Source organism: Loa loa (assembly GCF_000183805.2).
Source record: "Loa loa unplaced genomic scaffold supercont3.27, whole genome shotgun sequence".
Taxonomy (NCBI): domain Eukaryota; kingdom Metazoa; phylum Nematoda; class Chromadorea; order Rhabditida; family Onchocercidae; genus Loa; species Loa loa.
Genome location: NW_018108207.1, coordinates 270,263 through 291,160, shown reverse-complemented (window position 1 = coordinate 291,160; position 20,898 = coordinate 270,263). Strand labels below are relative to the sequence as shown.

At 37.7% G+C, this 20,898-nt stretch overlaps 5 protein-coding genes across 5 annotated transcripts; 2 read left to right on the top strand and 3 right to left on the bottom strand.

The window, feature by feature from the left end:
- Positions 1-108: 108 nt before the first annotated feature.
- LOAG_01463 (FKBP-type peptidyl-prolyl cis-trans isomerase-13) lies at positions 109-1,261 on the bottom strand (the record flags this gene model as incomplete). The annotated part of the gene is made up of 4 exons (XM_003137002.1): positions 109-170; positions 290-395; positions 934-1,023; positions 1,106-1,261. The coding sequence occupies 4 exons, from the start codon at positions 1,259-1,261 to the stop codon at positions 109-111; spliced, it is 414 nt and encodes a 137-aa protein (XP_003137050.1).
- Positions 1,262-2,411: 1,150 nt separating this feature from the next.
- LOAG_01462 (hypothetical protein) lies at positions 2,412-3,875 on the bottom strand (the record flags this gene model as incomplete). Its single annotated transcript, XM_020445758.1, has 5 exons — positions 3,754-3,875; positions 3,472-3,661; positions 2,939-3,088; positions 2,632-2,787; positions 2,412-2,465 (listed from the first exon to the last, which is right to left on the bottom strand). The coding sequence occupies exons 1-5, from the start codon at positions 3,813-3,815 to the stop codon at positions 2,412-2,414; spliced, it is 612 nt and encodes a 203-aa protein (XP_020303822.1). The 5' UTR covers positions 3,816-3,875.
- Positions 3,876-6,922: 3,047 nt separating this feature from the next.
- On the top strand, positions 6,923-9,828 carry LOAG_01461 (sfrp2). Its single transcript, XM_020445757.1, has 8 exons — positions 6,923-7,099; positions 7,289-7,402; positions 7,499-7,591; positions 7,673-7,787; positions 8,088-8,168; positions 8,537-8,621; positions 9,237-9,396; positions 9,577-9,828. The coding sequence occupies exons 1-8, from the start codon at positions 6,950-6,952 to the stop codon at positions 9,682-9,684; spliced, it is 906 nt and encodes a 301-aa protein (XP_020303821.1). The 5' UTR covers positions 6,923-6,949; the 3' UTR covers positions 9,685-9,828.
- Positions 9,829-11,265: 1,437 nt separating this feature from the next.
- Positions 11,266-14,428, top strand: LOAG_01460 (hypothetical protein; the record flags this gene model as incomplete). Its single annotated transcript, XM_020445756.1, has 9 exons — positions 11,266-11,418; positions 11,795-12,012; positions 12,189-12,318; positions 12,836-12,949; positions 13,070-13,139; positions 13,206-13,383; positions 13,570-13,684; positions 14,076-14,269; positions 14,341-14,428. 9 exons carry the CDS (start codon positions 11,266-11,268, stop codon positions 14,426-14,428), a joined length of 1,260 nt encoding a protein of 419 aa, XP_020303820.1.
- Positions 14,429-17,395: 2,967 nt separating this feature from the next.
- LOAG_01459 (hypothetical protein) lies at positions 17,396-17,984 on the bottom strand (the record flags this gene model as incomplete). Its single annotated transcript, XM_003136998.1, has 2 exons — positions 17,396-17,608; positions 17,796-17,984. The coding sequence occupies 2 exons, from the start codon at positions 17,982-17,984 to the stop codon at positions 17,396-17,398; spliced, it is 402 nt and encodes a 133-aa protein (XP_003137046.1).
- Positions 17,985-20,898: the final 2,914 nt, after the last annotated feature.

Below are 20,898 nucleotides of genomic sequence, written 5' to 3'. Positions count from 1 at the left end.
TTGTATATTGACCTGTCACCTACCTTCAATTAACATCGAATTAGTGAAATTTCATTCCACACACATAACATTCTATTATGAAAAATAATATCTAGATAAAAAGCTGTTCTATAAATCTCCTTCGCGTTCAATCTTGACCAACTCGATATCAAATTTCAAACTGGCATCGGCTAAAAGGAATAAAATCTAAACAAAGAGTAGCAAATTGCTTACACTCTACAAAGCTGACAACCGATGCACATTATGATTTCCATATTTACATCATTCGGCACCAAATAAGTATACTTACGTGGGATTTTCGGTGGAGAACCGGAACTACCGTAGGCTAGATCAGATGGGATTGCAAGGCGACGTTGTTCGCCCTCGCACATGTTCAGCAGTCCTTGGTCCCATCCCTTGAAGCATCTTTTTGGATAAAACACGATTGTACTACTGTATTTCAAGCTGTGTCACAAATGTCATGAGATTTATAAGTCTTGAACCAGATTTTCAGTCAAAATTCAAAGGTTTCTAATATTCCATATCTACAGTGTTCAGATTTCTGAGGTTTTCACTTTGGTGTGTTCGTACCCGATAGATTTATTAGTCGCATTTCGGATATGAACTGGTCCCTCGTAACATCTTCATTTCTTCGAAACAGTTAAAGGAAGATAAAATGTAATCCGGTATAGCACAGAAGCAGAAGCTCTCGATGCTACCATGACATGTGATTAGCATGGTCATTCACTGAGAATGTGCAAGAATGTCAATATACGAAACGATAAATTTTTGCAGGGAGAGAGAACACGATAAGTTAAAAACACGTTAGAAAAAGTGTTGTAATGAATGGAGATGATCTTGCGTGAAGCGGAAGTTAGTATTTCTAACTTTTGATGTTGTCGATGAAGCACCAGAACGATTCATACATAAAGAGCGTGAATATAAAACACTCACCTTAATGACTTGTCCCATCCCAAGCGTGAATATGAACGGCTTATTGCGGGACCAGCTATTATCGAACTCGGTACCATCTTCTAACATCCCCTGAACATATGAACATGTTGCAACGGAAATCTTGCTGAGTAAAACATATTCGAGAAACTCTACTCCATGGAAGCAAACTTACCACATAGTGCACGTTCAGAGTATCCCCCTTTCTTGACCTCAACTGACAGTTTTCGACACGTTTCTTGATTCCTATTTGCAAACGAGCCGATTCCCTGTCATCGCAATAAACCACGAGCAAAACCAATAACGTGGGGACAACGCTACCCTTCAACATTTGATGAACCACAGTCCCACTTGAATCACCTTGTACGGTACAGTTAGATCACCTTGAAAAATCACTGTGAAATATACATTTTCCCTGGAGTAAAAAATTCATGAAATGCTGACGGGTACTTTAGGTAAACCAATAAATGAACATAACAGATTGAAACGGAAGAGAAGGTAGTTTCATACTAATGAAAACTATAAGTGGAATTAAATATCCAAACATCGAAAAGAATGGAATACAACAACCTTCACGTCTGTCCAATCTGTTCAAAGTCGTTCAGTACGTAGCAGACAGGAAAAACGCAACATAATGAACAAATGAAAAACAATCCCGTTTATACACCACCAAAAAGAAATGCTGATACTTCCACTAGTTTTACAACAAATTTGCAAAAGTATTTCAAAATCGCACGATGCAGAGTAAGGTGTGCAGATCTACAGAAACATAATGTAAGCTCATCATTACCTGCTAGGCAGTTACTTTGAGAACTTTTCTTTACGATTTAAAAAAAAGACTTTTGAGTATAGAACCGAGCCATGCACTGCGTACGACCAATCTATACTAGGTTTCCGGCACTGAAAGCTAGCAGGAGCAATTAGATCAGTTAAAATGTCATACTTGCATGACTTAACATGCGGAAATCAAGAGAAGGAAAAACAGTGTGAGCCAAGAAATCAAAACAACCGAACAGATGAAATACGCACGCATTATTTCCCTCCCCTTCTTTTATTCTAGTTGTTCATTTCAACCATCTTCATAATCTCACACGCGAATCTATGGATGCTTCCTCTACTACATACTTTAACAGAATCAAAGCACATCCATAAATCCTGTCTCAATCTTCTAGAAACTTAAATGATATGACTGAAGACTTTCAATATAAAGATTGTGAAATCCTGAATAAATCACATAATAACGAGTAATAAGGCTGGTCTTTCGCAATGATACCTTTGCATCCAATGGATTCCATTCCTTCAATTTAGTGTAAACGAGTAGGTGTGTGAAGGTGGTCTTAAAATTCTACTTGCTATGGGTTACATATATAAAAATGAGTAGAAGTACAGGGACGAAGATTAAGAAAGAAGATTGGAACTGTCCGCATCATTCGAGATCATCGCTTATCGGTGAAGAAATTATTGCGAAACCTCACACACATTCAATCACATTTCCCTCCACTTATCGAAAGAGTTTTTGCCCGTTCACTGTATGCCTGCAAATTAATCTATGTCTATTTTAAAATTAATCATGAAATAGCACTGTCTAACATTTAACAACACTCTGTAAACAATCAGTTCTCCCATGAGCACTTGATTTTGGAATAAGCATAAATATGCCTTGAATGTAGTGATATAGGCATAAAACTCCAAAAAAAATACATCTTTATCAGATTTGGGAAGTGATTTCCAGACAAATGCCAATTCCCTGATGATATCCTGCTGTTTTTTACCAACGTCGGCGGTCCCTTTTATAGCTTTCTCCTTCACAAAAAGCATCCAACCTGACATTGGCCGTTGACCATCAGCTTCCCGCTTCTACAATTAAACCATGATACAACTGTCAAAATTCAGCTTTGTTCCGATAAATTTTATTAAATATCCTGTTTTTCACAGAAAGAAGAAAAAAACTACGTAAACTTAATACCTGTCCCTCTACAAGTTTAAAAAAAGATCCAAATGAACGCACTTTCCTCCTTTCCAAACGTATTCGTCGTTTTAAGCGAGCCTCGTTCAAATTTTTGGCCCGTCTACGAAGCTCCTCTTTTTCTGCTTCACTCATCGATTCGAATTTTGATCTTTTTTCTTCGTTTATTCGTAATGCTTCATCAACATATTTCTACAACCCACAAATTTAATTTTTGATGGAATATCAGTTTATTCAATGGAACATTAGTCACGACTACTGGCCTACCCTACAAGAAGGCGCTAAGCATATGTAACTTTAATTTGGATATCGTCTATTTTCTATGCAGAAATGCTCCTTAAGCATAAATTCTGGAGTAGACTTCATCGAAAGTTAGAAATAAATGTGACATTGTAATCTATTGTCATAAGCAACCACGAACAAATAATATCCTAATAATTCTGACCTAATGATATTGTGGTAACTGGAAAAAACTACCTTAAAGATCTTTAGATGGAAATTAGATCAAGACTGCTAAATTGTTGAAAAGTGATATGGCCAAACTGTGTTCACTGGATGGAAAGAAAAACGATAACTTTTCTATCAGCTTCGTCTAAATTTTTCCATTGTTTCGTAAGGTTACTGAAAACTTCTGTGGGCTGTTCGTTTTTCCTTGATGCGAAGTTTTCCTTGATGAACAAACTGAACGGTGTTGTTCTACCGAATCCAGGAGGAGGACGCTCAAGCTTTCCATGAAATCCTGCGGTTTTCACTGCAGCATAACATCTAAAAGTACATTAACACTTATCTTCCATAACTATCAATTCCTTCCACTCCATTCAACACCCAACCTTTGTTTTTGAAAGAGGATTAGATACCTGATGGCTGGGGTCACTTTAGCCAAAGATATGTGACGTAAGTTGTACATCAGCGGAAACATGGGGTCTGAGAATTGTTTATTTCTCGCACCGTTATAGTAGCAGCTCGCTAAGAGCTAAAAGATTCAAAATTTTCAGTATTATCGACGAACGATTTTAAGTTTGTGGAATTATAAAGGGAAATAAAAAAGTAGCAACAATTTAGACACAAAGAACTATCAAATGTCGGCCATAGGTTTGTCCTCAAATTCTACAACACTGCAGAATATGACGAACTGCACTATTTGCTACCCTCAAATGGCGTCGAAAACTACCGATAGTATCACAAGTGCTAACTTCATTCCTCATCCAAATATAAGCAAACATGTCACGAACAACACTAAAAACTGGTCTCAGCATTCGATTGCAACCACATTACTCCTCCGACATTTGAAAATATCTCCAAATTGAAGCTAGTTAACGAAATTCTAAACAATTTCATCAAAAATTTTTTCCTAAGCAATCTCACATAAGTTTTTTGAGCTATTCCGATTTTATTACGGGCATTTCGCATTGCATTTAATAATGCCTCATCTTATATTGCCTAATATGTAGGCGGACGTTCAATACCGCATTACTTATTTTCGATCAAGTAACAAATCAATCTTTACAGCATGTGTAAACATGCCAGAATAAAAAACGTCACTACTAATTGCAGTTGGATGTCGAAAATGTTGTTTCAGTTGTCTGGGAAAAGCTGTAGTACTCGAAATGCACCAACAAATAGTAATGCGTGCCGGTCTTGTTTCAAAAAAAAAAATGGTGACAATTCGATATGATATTAAACGACATATATAAATTACTACATAAAAAACCAGCTGGCACAATGATTCCTGGAAGCACGGTTGTAAAATGTCACAAATGCTGACCTCCGACACGAACTTACTGCACAACGGTGTAAAACTTATAAATTCATACGGCTAGGAGTAATTTTAATGATGCTTGGAAAGACGATTGGTAGGTTAATGATCACTATATTTAAGTCTATAGCTGCACCCGCAGCTAAATTACCCAAGTAGTCAAGGAGTATCAGTTGTAACAGACCATTTTCTTCTGCAAGTGATGAATGAACATTCTGTACGCTACGTATTTCACGTCCTTTCCTCATCCACCTTCCAAATAAAGCTGTGGTCATTTATATGTAATACAAACACTAATTCATTGTCAGTTACACACAATAAACAATGTAGTCCAATAAACAGTGTAGTCCAGATTGCCTTACTATGTAGTGAACTACACGCAATCCATCAGACACGATGAATCCAAATGCAGTGATAAATTAAAATATATCAGAAAACTGATATTCGGAGAAATTCAAGGTCTCATTAACTGAATTTGGAAACGTAAATTTTTGATTCATTTGATAAGGAACTAACGTCCTGAAAACTAGTTAATATTGCTGTTCGTGCATGCTTTACGAATAACATGGATTGGTGATTTCAGACAGAAAATGATAAAATTCAACACTCTCCTCCCTAATTTCACATTCAACCTGATTCACTACCCAGTCATCTCCCACTTTAGACCCACTCGGCTTCCAACCTAGCTCCTACCTCTCCAGACCGGAAAAACGGAAATTTGAAAAAATTGCGGCGATGCGCTGAGTAACCAGAAGTGACTTTATGCAACGCTGATACGGGGCCTTAATGAAATAGCGATGTGGCTATTGTAGTTAATCGGTACAGTATCTTACAGAAACGGTTGGTCAAATAGAGTGATGTTGCAAGAAATAAGAGCAGGTGAGAGGCTTATCTCGTCCCTAATATAAGCATTCACAAAAGTGATGAAAAAACAAATTTGTTACCAATGAGAAATTATTGCAGAAACCCGCGCTAGTCGTTTCAAAAATTTTCTAAAGAACTATTACGGAAATTGATGATGTGAAAAGAAGAAAATCCTTCAGCTCATATCTATAAAGACCTTTTTTTTTAATATAAGTGGGGATTAGAATCATAGAAGAAATAGTCTCGTTTTAACATGCTTGATGTACAATGGCGCTTGAATGTTTTTACAGCATTGTATTAAAAAGCTGGAAAAGAAAGCTGTCTTTTGATATGGTAACTTCTCCAGAAATCGAAATTATTAAACATTGATGTCAAGAAAAACAGAGTGTCCAGCTTATCATTGGAGGAATGAATACGATATTTTTGCAAGAAAAAGCAAAGCCATGAAGTTTGGTAGGAGACGATCCTATATTTGCGTAGATCCAATTGTGCAGAGACTTTGGCAATGCGTCTTTTGCATGGAGATAAGTTATTAAATGTTAGTATCAAGCGAAGATTGATTGCCGAATTTCTGCACAGATATATTGTCCAGAGGGTAGATAACATATTCCAGCAGAAACTTCGGCAATACACTTTTTGGGTAGTTGATTCTTATCTTGTACGCTAATACTATTTGGATATATCATTAGGTATTACAAACAATGTCAAGCAATACAAATTTCAATTATTTAATAAATATATGTGGTGGAAGTGAAGCTAGAATAAATTAGCAGCCAAAAATAGTAGCTATTAACTGATGAATAGTTAACCTTTTTGTCATGTAGACATGAGCAGTTATATTGGTATGATGCAGTAGGGAAGTGAAGTTAATATAAGCATAAAGTAGCCATTCAAACTGGTTGCTATTGAAACATGACTTTTCTGACGCATGGATCTTAATATTGCGGATATAATATACAGACGAAATGGTATAATGGATATTGCAGCTGTTAACTAGGTATTGTCAATAAACTAAATTATTGGATTATGGATGTGATCAGTGATGTGTAAATTATTAGCGGAAGTGTCCGATGAAATGTACAATACATCGTGACAATTAATCGGTTTCTTTTTATCACTGTGATATATTTCACAGTGCGCTTTACGCTTTATTGTTCATATATTGATAAGAATGAAATAATTAATCCACAGTATAATCAGTAGTATAATTTCCTCGGTTAGATATGTATCAACACGGAGTGCGCACGTCTCATTATCAAGGAATTTCGAAGACGAGAATAAAGTATCACTGATGAAGGGATTTGGCGACGGTTGAAAATGATATTGTTGAAAAGCATCATCAACAAACTGTGATTGGACAAACGTTTGCCGAAGTGGGCGGTACGGGAGTGATTGAAGGATGGTGCACCAATAGACTAGTCTTGTCCGGACTGATGGCACTGAACGAGTTGCTTCTGCTTTTCCTTCCTATTGGGACCTACGCTTATATTTCCGAGTCATGGGCAATGCTCACTTCTGATCGACCCTCCTCACCAAAATGTGTGGACATACCCAGAAACTTGACGCTTTGTTACGGTATACAAGTAAGTAAGCATCAAAGAAAACCATACCCTTCTCATCCTTCCTTCACTTCCTTTCTTTCACGAATTTCGTTATTTCGGTTATTCGGAGCTAAACAGTCACCACTTTCAGTACAAGAGAAAAATCTTCATGACCGTTGCTTCTTCCTCAGCATCACCTTACTGCATTGTTGATAAGCTAGTTATTTTCAGTACTCAACAATGCGTTTGCCAAATTTGTTGGAGCATGAAACAGTGGATGAAGTAATAGAGCAAGCAGCCCCGTGGATACCGTTACATCGATTAAATTGTCATCCGGATACACAGGTCCTTATCCATTTAATCTATTTGGAATAGATTGCGACATACTAGGCAATTTGCTTCCCATTCAATATACATTGTTTTTAATTAACTGTGTTTCAGTTATTCCTATGTTCCCTGTTTGCACCAGTTTGTCTGGCAACAATGGACCGCGAAATACTACCCTGTCAGTCCTTATGTACTGCTGTCCAACAGGTCTAATTTGCCTTAACATTATTGAATTCGAAGATTTATAGGAAAAGAAGTGGAAATTGAAGCATCAAAATAAAATTTCAGGGATGCGAAAACAGAATGAGGCAATATGGTTTTCCTTGGCCAGAAATGCTATCCTGCAATAAATATCCGAAGGATAACGACATGTGCATTGGCGCTGTCTCGGGGAAAGCAACAAGTCTGTTTTCACTTCGTTACTTCTAGTGCGCGACATATACATTGCATGTCTTCAGCAGACCCGTCTATCACTTATTTCCAATGAGATTATGAAAGTGGGTAATGTATAATGAATAGTTGCCTTTGGGGATTTGTTAGAAACACTCAGACTTGGAATTAGGGGTTAGGATTGGGGCTGCTAGTGACAGGGTGGGCAGCAAAGGCAGGCGCAATATTACTAAAGGTGCCGCGTGTCGACGAGCTGTCAGGCGGCATTCTTTCATCGTTCACCGATTGATATCTCAGCTCGTCATATTTTCAGACCTTAGTGATACGTGTTCATCGTGCAGTCAGGTCAGCACATACGAGAATATACTCGATCATTATTGTCGATCTCAAATAGGTTTCCATTTCACATTCTTCTGCTTTTCGAAAAACTCTTCTTCAGTTTCATTTCATCCTCTTTGTAAGCCTCGATCTCACTTTGCTCCTTTTATATGATTACGCTCAATTTCTAAATGCAGTTTCATCCTGTTGCAGTATATATCCTAAAAAAGTGCTCAATTAATTGAAATATGCGCTTCTAACATAATGAAACTGGAGCACTCCAAGTTAAAAAGGGAGGATCAGAAATTTGGAGAACTTGGTTCGGAAATGCAGTGTATATTTACATCAAATAATATCAAAATTAGGGATTTTATTAACAGTACAACCCTATGATGTTTTAACTTTAATTGTTCCTTAACAATTTGAAAAAGGAAGATATTACAGTAGTGAAAGCACGAATCGGAGGCATCAATAAATCATACGTGAGCGTGCGAAAGGCACGATCGCTCAAGAGGTCTGATCGGCGCAGGTCCCTTTTTGTTTTCAGAAATAGTTTCTACAGTTTCTTCATTTGAAAGCGTTATCATTGTCTTTCTTGTCATCGATTCTATGATTACCAAGCATTTAAGCCCAAGTTACCTCTCCTTAGGTAAAGGGTGCAACCTACAGTAATTAATCGATGGAAATAGGAACATGTAGCCGCCTGTAATAAATTTAACTGTGCGCAGTCTTAGACAACATTAAAAAGGGAAACGAACTGTTCACACGTAAATCAAAAGGTTCAGTGGTTGAAAAAAAGGGTAATATAGAATCAAGAAAAATAATTGTAGCTGATTACCGGGATCAAAAAAGCGAAATTATGATAAAAGTGATTAGAGCACGCCACGAAACAAGTACAAGTCATTTGAAGGAGTAGGTGAACCGATTTTTTGATATTTTGGTGGAATTGATGCTACAGAATTACAATGTCAGATTTACTCAAAACCAGATTTGAAAATGGGTAAAAATGAATCGGGCAGACCATCCCGAATCCATTTTCAATCTATTTCATATCGAGACAAATGGACTTTTTTTTCGCAGTCTTATACAAGGGTGTAGTCTACAAGAAAAAATCCCGACACTTATTCAGCAAATCATTTTTCAGATCGGTAGGTCGAGATACGATCATTCATTTTTCTGCTAATCGCAGGTGCCCTTGTCATTTCAGTGGAACAGGAGACCTACGTTTCCTCATCATGGCGGATCAGAATGACAGAGGCGATTTTATTGCAAATCTGATACTGCCCTGGAGAAACACCGACAAGGTTAATATTTCCTTCGTGGATAAATTGAGTTAACAATAACAGAAAGACAGCACAGCTGACCATCTTAGCCATGAAGTGTTGTAATATACAGGTTATTCATGCTGTAGATTTTGAAAGGTATCTTGGAATCTTAATGTCGACAATGTAACATTCTGGAATAATTCAATCGCTCATTTTCAGTCCTTCAAGCGAGCCATTCGAAGCTTCCGTAAACTGAATTGCCAATCCCTAGGAAGGGAAATAAGAGAAAGTGCTTATCGCCGAAGCCTTCATCGTAAAGGCCATTGAACATTGTTGTGTTTTTTCTATAATCACAAATATATCGCAAAATCTCTTCCACCTTATACCTATGAGCCTTTTATTATCCACGAAACACCTGTGCAAAAATATTTTTTTTGTTCTACTCATTTCCTCGTGCATGTAGGTGTAAACAAAGTATTCTCATATCGCCGTTTTACCGCAAAATGAAAGGAGTAGTGCAGAGGGAATATGTCACAGTATGATACTGAAAAGTAAAGCAGAGTCCGCATGAACTCAACACAGTTCGCACTTCCTCATCTAGTAAACGCACTTGTTGCATGTGATCCATAAATTGTATTCGCATCTTCACTGTACAAATATATGTTCCCGTGAGTAATTTAATAGAAATATTTGATTTGATGTACAGCAACCTTTCGTCATGTGATATTTATTTGAAAGCCAGTCAAAACGTAGAAAATAGGGATAATTACATATGAAATTTCCAGCGAAGAGCATATCTCAAATCAGTTTTAATAACGGAGACCTTACTCAACAAACATCCTTTAAAATTATAATCGTGGTATAAAAGAACCCCGACACCTGTCCCATTTCAATTCCGGAAGTGTGAAATTCTACTGCGAAAGAGAATGCGTTAGATAAGGTAGAAAATACCTGGGTACACATATGTGATATGTTGGAACACTCAATAATACATCAGTGGCAAGAATTTCCAATGGCTTCAAAAGCGCATCTGACATGATACTTCTATCAAAAATTCAATCGAAAAGGGGGAAAACATAAATATAAAGCAATGAACTCGGCAAAGTATGCATATTTATTTATTCAATTCTGGCGGTTAAAGTTGTTCTACGTTAATGATGTGCTATGGTAGGACAGATGCTCATGAAGTTTATGTTGTTACGGAAGAGAAGCTCTTTTGTCAAGGGATATGTTTTTTGGAAAGAGCGAAGATGCTTCTCTGATTGGATCATCTCAGCACAATACAATGGAAGCGTAATCGGTATATGGTTGGGAAAAAAGGAAAACTTCGTACAGTCAATAATTTCAAGGAAAAAAGCTACCAAACTGACAAAATGACAACTGAGCATTTGCAATTTTCTGTATCATCCTGAATCTCACATAGGTCTCAAGTTCTGAAAAACAGGAGAACAGATAAAGGAATTTCCGATTTCCCCAGTCCATACCAATAGCGATGAAATGGAATGTCTATGAAGAAGAAGGAACTTATTCAAAAAACGCTCGTTAACCCTTTTACCAGTTCCAATTTTGGTTTTAAGCCTGCAACAATGTGGCCGATTAGTATTTCGCGGTTGGTTGATGCATACGAAAGATGAAATGATCATGATAGCTTCGTGTGCATTTTTTCGTCCTTTTTCAGGGAGCTTCAGATTACTTGACAGCACTTGTCTTTTTGTTATTGCTCGCTAATACATTCTGGAAAATTTGTTATGGCAACAGTAGGGAGATTTTGCTGGTGAAGTCCCGATAAGGGCAAGAGAAGGATAAATGAGATGTGACGCAATTTGTCTGGTACAGTTTGGAAACTCTTACTACGTTGTGGCTCAGGCGGACAAGTACAGCACTGTTAATGAATTTCAGGACATCACTATGTCATCGAATGATGAGGGCACAGTCAGAAAACACACTAGTTCACCGTCGGACTACAACAGTACGAAGGACTTCACAATATCAATTTCATCAGTAACGGGACACAAATGGGAACAGAGTGTAACATTACGCGAAACTGTTGATAGTTTAAAGGTACTGGTCCTTCTGCATATTTTAAAACTACCATAGTTTGAACCAGCACTTTTATGTGAATTGAAGCCAATTTGAGATTTTGCAATTTTGAAGTTACCAAGCTATAGCTAGAATAAAGTCATGACTACTCCCTACCTCATGCAATTTTCCCCAACATTTTATTTGTCATATGAAGCATGATAACAGACATTTTGCTCGCAGTTTATTAGCCTCTTATGTATAATTCCATCACTACTTCCATCTCCAGAATCGTTGTACGTTATCCACTGCATTATGTAACACGTCAAAATTGATACTGGTAAAGCTTTGTCGCTTTCACATGCATTTTCCATATAACTGTTAATAACTATATGAGCCTTGAGTTTGCGGATTCTAGGTAAAAATTTGGCATCGCACAGGGCTCTTCCCGTATCATCAAGGTCTAATTTTCGATGATTTATCGTTATCGGAATTGTGTGGGCAGACACTACTTTACGAGCTTGGCATCCGAAATAAGTCACTCGTGCGTCTAGTAGTTATCACACGATCGGGACCTCTGGCATTAGCACTTCCTGAAAAAATCGCAGTAGTTCCATGTTCTGTACAAACTGAACAGTTGGTTTTTTCCGTTTCTTATTGTTTTTCATATTACACTTGCAACAGTTACATGACTTAGTATTAGAGTTTGAGCTTAAACATCTCAAAAGCCTTTTTTGTATGATCTATATGTTGCCAGCAGTGTGTTTAAGTATTTCCGAAGATTCGAATTTCTAGGATCCTTATGATTGCAGGAATAAAGGGGATTGTTGGGAAGGATTGCGTTTCTTTGATGAACAGAATTTAGATGAAAATCGTCGAACCCTATTCCGAATGTGTGAGCTTCGACGGCAGATGAAACAGAATGCTTCAGCGAAACCGATTGTAAGTGCTAGCATAGGTTTCACACCACCATACAGTAAAGTGGACAATTGGTAATGTAAATGTGGTTGTCACATAGGTGAGAGTCTCGTGAAGTATACATCCAATAAGCAACTTATTGGTTGATAACAAAGGCCAAGAAACACTCGTTTCAACATTTAGCGGTATGCTTTAGCGGTATTTTTCATCTCTTGCAATTTTCTTACTTTTTTTTTTCAAGTGCTGTGAACGGTGCTGTCGTCAATTAACATTTTCCAAAGATTGAAACTGCTTCCGTTCATTCAAATAAATTTGTTCTCCCCACTAATGGAATCTCTAAATTGTGATCTCAGTCTCTGGGGTGTTCATTTTTGGATATAAATGTGAATTAGTAAGACGAATAATTTTCTACAGATTCCTAAAGTGTCAACTCGCTGAATTAATTTATACTTTGTTTTTCTGTTTTTACCTTTTACTGGCATCTATTGAATAAATAATAACAAAGTGCTAGTGCTGCTTAGATTTGCAAATCAAATTTTAGGAGAGGCAAGTATTTTCGGCTCCAGAAGATACGAGTGCTAAAGAAAGTTCTGCTGGTGATACGGAATGTGATGACGATAAAAGCTGTTCTTGCAGCGGTATCAGCTCTTCCAAGGTTTTCTTTTTTTTTTTTTTAAAAAAAGCGTTCGCTTATTGGTGATTGAAATATAATTAACCAATTATCTCTAGTGAAAAGAATTTTGCAGTGTACGCGTTAACATGTAAATTATTTTAGGTTTCCGAAGCTGTAACATTGTCTGGGACAAAACATGGTGATAGAAGGATTCGTCCGAACCCTAGCAAAGGTTCTGTTTTCAAAGTTTTAAAGGATCCAAAGTAGTCGGCTTGTTCTTCAGACTTCTTTCCTTTAGAAGAGGCACCAAGTCTTTGCCATAGCGAATCAGTAAATAGTTCTATTCGTGACCGACTGCTTCTGATGATGCAACCGCGTGCCGTTTCGCCTTCAACAGACTTGAATACTCATTCTGAGGATGGCTCCGAGTTTTCCTCTGGAATGGTGGTTTGTGATCTCAGCAATGAATTCAGAAGGTACCTTTGATACTGTATTGTCTATTCATTCCTCGCTCATCTTAATGCGTAAGAAATTCAGATTGACTGATGTTACCCTATTCTTGCTTTCTACTAGCGTCCCTCTCTCCTTCCATTTCAGTACAAAGCCGTGATCATCAGCAGTTCCATTCAGAAGAATCTAATTCTTCAACCAGCCGTTTCTAGATTACGTGTACGCCGTAAACATCATGGAATGGGTAACGGATCAGCAACTATTCAAAGAACTCGAGCCAGAAGCAAATCAAGAATACCGCTTGGAGCTCTGTCTCATCACCACAGAGTATGGTATTCCTTATTACCTCCCGGTTATCTCATTAATATCATCTTACTTTTGTTTATATAAGGCTGAACTTGCAATTATTTTCAGCGAGCTAGATTTTTATGTATCAAAGAACAAGTATTTTTTAATCTCAAATCTCCGATTCTTGAGATACGTTTCAGGAAACTTCCCTTCATTAAGTAGTACATGTTAATAGTTATAGATTGCTTTTATAAGAATAAGTTTGTCTATGTTTTCAATTAAACAGATCTGTTGCTGGGCTGCTAACGAATAAATGCGCTGTTTATATTGGTGCTCTTATCTTTTTGGTGAAAAGTGTCAGTTGCAACACTTCAGCGCTGGTTAATGCAAGTTCCAAACAATCTTAACTAAGAAAAAATATTACTTGAAGGGCTCAGATGTGACTTCGAGCGATGATGAACTTCCACGTCGACGTATAACCGAAGCGAACTTTTCATGTTCTGCATTTCGTCGTCCTTCAGCTATTTCACGAGCACAGAAAGTTCTTATTGGGTACCAGTCACAACAACGTTGCAGTGTATGTGCTGTCAAATTGAGCAGCTTTTCAGTTGCGTTTCAGTGCAGGTAAGCAATATTTCAGGGAACACTTTGCTTCTGTTAATTCTTCATTTGTCGTTTCTACTTTTTTCTTTCAGATGTGGGAAAACTCTGTGCGCTCGACATCGATCTGCTGGAATGCACACATGCACTCGTGTTCGTAAACTGCAAGATGTCAGCGACTAAGAGCATTAAGTTTGGGTTGCATAAAAATGTACACATGTTATTTTCAATAATTCCAGTCTCGGAATCATCTGAAAGAAAAAGGAATTTCATCATCAATCAAATCATTTCAATTTAAGGGGTCACTGCACTCCGTCCATTTCATTACACACTAACGGAGTGCATAGATTAACAGCGTTGTTCCTTATTAGCAGATCTGTTCTCTATGTTCTGTCTTTCTGAAATTAGATTAATCAGCATGCTTTCAAGTTATCAGCTGAGAGTAACAGTCAGTATACGCTGCAATTATTTCTCGTTATTCCACTGTATTTTCATCAGTATTTTCAAGAGTGACGGAGAGAGTAAAAGATACCACTGTTTTTCAACATGTGTGGAAGCGTCATTAATCTAGTTTACTGACGATAAATTGAGTTGCTTAAACAATTTCCAGGTATCTATGATATCTCTTCAGCCACTCTATATCTTCAATTTATGGGGAAGCATGCGATGTCGCTTACAGTGTTGATAATGACCTTTGAAGCATATCAGCGCATATTGATTTGCCCATGTTATTTTGGAAGCACGAACGTTCGAATTGGGAAGAAAACTACTTGTTTTCAGGTTATTTTGGTAACAGAAAACTCTAATAGACTGTAGCTGTTATTTCTGGTCGAATAAAATCTCGACGGTGCTCAGAAAGCTATATCCGTCTTTGTTATCTGGGCACTGTCATTCATGTGGGGTGATATCTTGCGCGGCCTGACGTTCTGTGCAATTACACAGCTTTTATATGTCTTTCTTGCACAAGTAAAGTTCGTGGAAGTGTTTTAAGTGCAAAATCTCGAGCATCGGATTATAGTGCCGCTGTCAAGTCTAGTATAATTTCCTGCATTATCGTAACGGTAGCAGCTTTTGGCAGGAAATGTTTAGAGCATCTTTGCAGTGGCGTAGCTAGACCAAGATGAAAAATACAGTACATTTTCTGATTCCTTTGAGATCCCCAAATTGAGCAAGACGTAGAACAGTTTACTATTGTTTTCGCATGATTAGGTTTGCTACGTTTGCTACACTCTTGCAGTTATGATGGTGCTGTGAGGTTATGCAGAAGTGGATTAAGGTATCAGTAACGGTCAATGTTGTTTTTTTGTCTAGATAGAACGTCTTAAGTAGAATCGGACGGGTATTTCTCTTGTATTTTAAAGGTTTTTTTTTAAAGCTTCGAATTTTTTTAAATTTTAAAGCTTATAAGCTACTTTTGGGCTAATAATGCCTATATAGAAGGAACTATTTAAACGAGATTATTAAAGTCAGTTCTGGACTGTTTTTGTAAAGAGCTTTTTATGAGTCAAAACTTGACGACTCGAAGAAAATCGTCTAGTTTTCAAAGCGAAATTTCCGCATATGCTACCGACATCTCAAGAATAATGTCAGAGTGGTCATTTGTCGAAATATAGGAGACGAAATTCGACTCAGCCCTTAGGCCATCATTGAGAAAGAAGCAGAGAGTGAATAACATCTACACATGTGCTCTCAGTGCGTTATCAACTAACTGATCGATTAGCTTTTTTCGATAGTAAGGAAGGTAACGGCATGTAAGGCATTCTTTCAGAGTAAGCAAACAGGTTCGCTCATGAAGTGACTAGGTCACCAAGTAGTCATGTAAGGACTAAGCTGATGGTAGAGTTAAGTGCAATTATTTTGCGGTTAAAGCACGCTGCTGGAAACAGTAGTGTTCGGGTGGACGGGCTCCTCCTTTAAAAATGTTTTGATTCGTGGGAGAACTTTATCGCTTGAAAGTGATTTTTCCAGGTTTGTGAGCGAAGTTATGAACAAAAAATATATTTGGATTTGGATGGCAGTAGTTAATCTTAATTTTTTCTTTTTCCATATAAGTGAAAACGTATGAAAACAAATTCATTTTATGTACTCAAAAGTGTCTTTTACCCTGCCCACTGCTTACAATAAGTGATGTTAGATTTTACCGTATTTTCGTAGACACGGAAATTCTAGGACGACGACGAATCAATTCTACAAATGGCTGGTCTGTAGACTGAAGAGTTAACTATCCTTTTACTGCTGTAACATTCTAATGAAGATATATTCACCACAAGAGACTAATAAAAATTCACATCGGGCGAAGAGGAACGCCATTATAGACAGGCCTATTTTGTTAATTCGAGGGCCAAAGAGCTGAGCGCTGAGAGTGCGGCAAACTTGACGGCAAAACGAGTGCCTCACAGCATCACTATAAAAAAAGGTTGATTGATGTTGCATCTTAGACTCAATTCTTCAGTGAAATGGAAAGGATGAAAGTTACATACAAAAGCAGTCAACTGACTGAATACCTCCTCCTCAGAGTCGTAAAAGACAAACAGGAACTCATTTTCCGTATTCAAACGAGCATTGAATTTGTTTACTACATAAGGCGGTTTTTTCCGTTCTGGATAGTGGTCTGTCTCTTATTACTTCCCATGTCTGCTCTTTAATGGAATAGAAGGCTCGATGAGTCTAAGTTTACCGCAATTACTAGGAGGCGATTCATTACCGTAGGAAGTGTAGACGATAATTAGCACCCTTTGCAGTTTGAGCCACGGTTATGTTTGTTCCACTATCTCTTCAAATGGGAAATGTGCTTTTTCTTTCGTGATCGTTCTGAAGGATCACACTGAAATGGTTTCTCCAAGTATAATTACAAGCAGGCCAGTAAAGTGATGCTTCTCGCCGTGGGGAACACTTTCCTCATCGATGCCTCCGACTAAAGTTCTCATCCATACATACTTGAAATCCAAATCAATTTGGTTAAAAGAGTCAGACCGATGATGGAAAGACAGGCCTCCATCCATAATTCTACCGAATCGATTCAGCCTCACCACAACAGCACTCACCCTCCCCCTCGTCCCCTCCTCCCACCCCTCCCCTCCACCACTGCACTCCTAAGCGAGCGAGCAAGCAGAAAGAGACATACTGCTTTTCTGTCGGTCGTCGCACCTCCTATCTTCCGTACTCTCTGGTCGTGCGGTGGAGCGATATTATTGTTGGATCAGGATGGGTATTGCGGATGGTGCTGGATGTGGCAGTCGGCGTTGCTTGTTGTTCTCGCATTGGGTCTCGTGCAAGACTGCTCCTAACATTGCTTGATTTCTCTCTCCGTCTTTTTCTATGAACACAGTTTGTCCAACTTGGCTTATCTCGAAGTTTGAAAGGCTAAGGCCATGTGATGTGGTTCTCTTATTTTTCTTTGCCTATTCCATGGTCAAAATTAGCTGGTTTACCTATGGTAGTGCTTCTTTTTAAAATTATGCTCTTTTTTTGTTATCAGAATGGTTATTGGGTTCCTGTTCACTTCCACTCATTTTCCTAGATTTCTGCTTTTTTATTCATCCATTTTCACTTTTAAGTGTCCTCCGTTTCCTTTTTCCTCATTTACATCACCGTAACCTTTTCCCGGTTGGTTATCTTGTATTGACGACAAGAGATTAGCAGTGGGTTGCGAACTTATCCAATGATTAGCAATGTTTCTCTTAAATGGTTGGTACTTGTTAGCGAAACGTTCTGCGCATGGACAGATCACTGGACCCATCATCGATAAAAAGTTGGGTTATCCGAACTTTTGGTTGTTTCCTATTTAATACTTCTATCTCTGCAAAGAGCTTTCTAAGGCTTGAATACAAACGTTCCATTAATGTCTCTATGTAGGTCAATTTTATGAGGGAAGATTAAAATGAGTTAGGGAAAAGTCGTCTTGGGTGGACCGTGTGATGGTTCTTTTCCTGGAACGCTTTACGTGGTTTATGCTTAGCCATTGCTTGGCTCGGCATAACAGTGGTCATGTCGCCCAAACATGAAACATTCCATTATTGAGAGTGAATCTAGAAACATATTGCCAGGTCGATGGATCTAGAAGCTACGCAATCCTTTACTTCTGCATTGTTATTTCCCATTTTGTTTAGCCCATTTTCCTCTTTTTGCTGTTATCAAAAGGACATGAGGTTATTGAATCCCGTTACAAACCTAAATTCACGCTCATTGATGTGATCTTACAGGTGATCTCAATAGTATCGTTTCATGAGCTCTCCACTTATATTATTACACTCTTCCCTTCACTTTTCTATCTTGATTTCAAATGAATAAAAATTAAGGACATGAGGGTAGTAGAAATAGATACTTTCTGGCGTGAAGGGAAGGGTGTAATGAGATCATTACCATGACAAACCTTGTTTTTTTCAATTCACTAATCCTTACATATGCGTAAGTCAAGAGCGAAAAAAATTTGTGTGCTTTCCTGTGAAGGTTAAAGAGAGTATTTGATGGTTGTTTCTATGCCGAGTTACATATCCGGTGAGCAGTCACGGGAATATTGAGCGAAGTATTCAACAGTGAGTTGTCATGATGGCTAACATTTGCCACTTATAATTTCATCCTTACACTACTCCTTCACTTATTATGTCGCTGTTCCCATTTTACCCCTTTAATTGTCATAGTGATAGTGACCGTTGTGAAATATTATCAATTAACAATAAGGTACGGCTAAATGAGTGCAACGTTGGTGAAGTTGGGACGATCTTATGGATTGTGGAGTTGCTGGACGCGATTACATCTTTATTTCTTCCATATAAGGTTGTTAGAAGGTATCCACGGTATATGGGTTTATTAGAATAATGAGAATAAATGGAATGGATAGAAAAGACAGGGAAGATGCAGCTTGAAATTGCTTCCCAGGTGTAGTTTGAAGAGTGTTGTTTAAATGCTGCATACAAAGTGACTTAGCACTCTGCCACATGTCATTATAAAAGTGTGTCTTGTTAACATCGTGTTTTGTCACTCCTCTCTTTTACTGTCGGTGCGGAATTATTAATCTCTTTCGTTAGATAAAGAAAAGAATGTGTCCCGTTCAGAGCGCAAGCAGATGGGTACAGAATATCATTATACGTAAGAACTGTGTTCAGTAATTCAGTTTGTATCGCCTCTACCGGTGTACTTGAGACATATACTCTTAAAATTTCCCTATGTGAGGGATTAATTTAGAAGTCCGTCTGCGAATTGCTGAATAAAACAATACTGTTGCAGCTGCCAAAAATAAATTTTGTGTACGATTCATTTCATTCACTTTACGTACGATATGGCTTGATGCTATTAGAGTTACGGGGGAGAGATTACGAATATATTTTAGGCAGTACTCGTAGAACACGAACTAACGAAATTCCGTCTCTTATATCATCAATCTTATATTTTGTAACAACGATTGAACATAACACCAACTGACAAAAGTAGATAATTGTCGTTTCATCAAGTACTTCTATCTTACTTAGCCTTTCACATGTTTTGCCGAAAGTGTCACAGTTCTTATATGACATGAGAGTGACCTAGAGGTGACTGGATTGTACTTTTATTCACTGTCGAACAAAAGCTTTATTTACCAAACAATAACGGAAAGATTTGTATATTGTATATAAGGTTTACAATGATTATGTCCAATTATGTGAGGGGATCGATGCAAACACCCTCAAGTTCGGTGTCGTTTTTCTTCCGTTATTCTAGCATTATTTCACTTATGTCATCAGAACTGTTGACACATGATAGCATTACTGCATTGTGAAGATATTGGTGGGCTTATAATTGGTAATTACCATAGCTAGACGTGGAAGTATGTTATATTTGGTTGTATGATTAAAGTAATATAACTAAATCTGTCTTGAAAAATGGTATTGCAATAACAAGAGGCTACCGTAACCAATTTTACTCGATTTTGATTCATATCTCAAGCGGTGACTGATTTTTACTGTTGGCCAAATTTTGCAACGGATTTCTCCTGTAGAATAGGGTAAGATTTTCAGTTGGATCTCTTTGTTGATTCGTCTTCCTTAAATGTTCTTATTGAAAGTTTTTATATTACTGAAAGAAATGTCTCACATACGGAAGCCGATGTAGTATATCATGTCCAAAAGTTTTTTCTTGATAGTTACTAATTCCCTTTGATAAGATATCGTTTAAAGTCGCTGTTCATCTTCAGTTTGATTTATACGTCTGTGACTGACTTGTCACTCTTGCATTCTGTTCCTGTCCAGTTGCTGCTGGTAGATGATTCAGCATCCGGTACGGGTTGCTTACCCTGTCAATTGATTGTTTCACCATTTTCTCCTAATGTTATCTGTTAGCCGATGTGGGATGGTTTTCCATTATTCCATTGTATAACGCTAATACGAGATGTACTGCACTGCTAGTAGTCTCATTCCTGCTGTTTTCTTAACTGGCATGATATTCTCATATTATAATCAATCTACTTAAAATGTCTTTGATATGTAAATTGATTGTTTACAGTGGCCACCAACCTTTCCAATGTTTAGTAACAAGTACAGGTGGTTATCTGTAATCACTTATTGTCCATTTATTTCTGTACTGCAAGTACATGTTTGTTCATGTTTTAAAGAAACGTGACGAAAAATGTGAATGTGCTAAAGTTTTACAGGCGGGTGACTAATACAATTCAATTATTG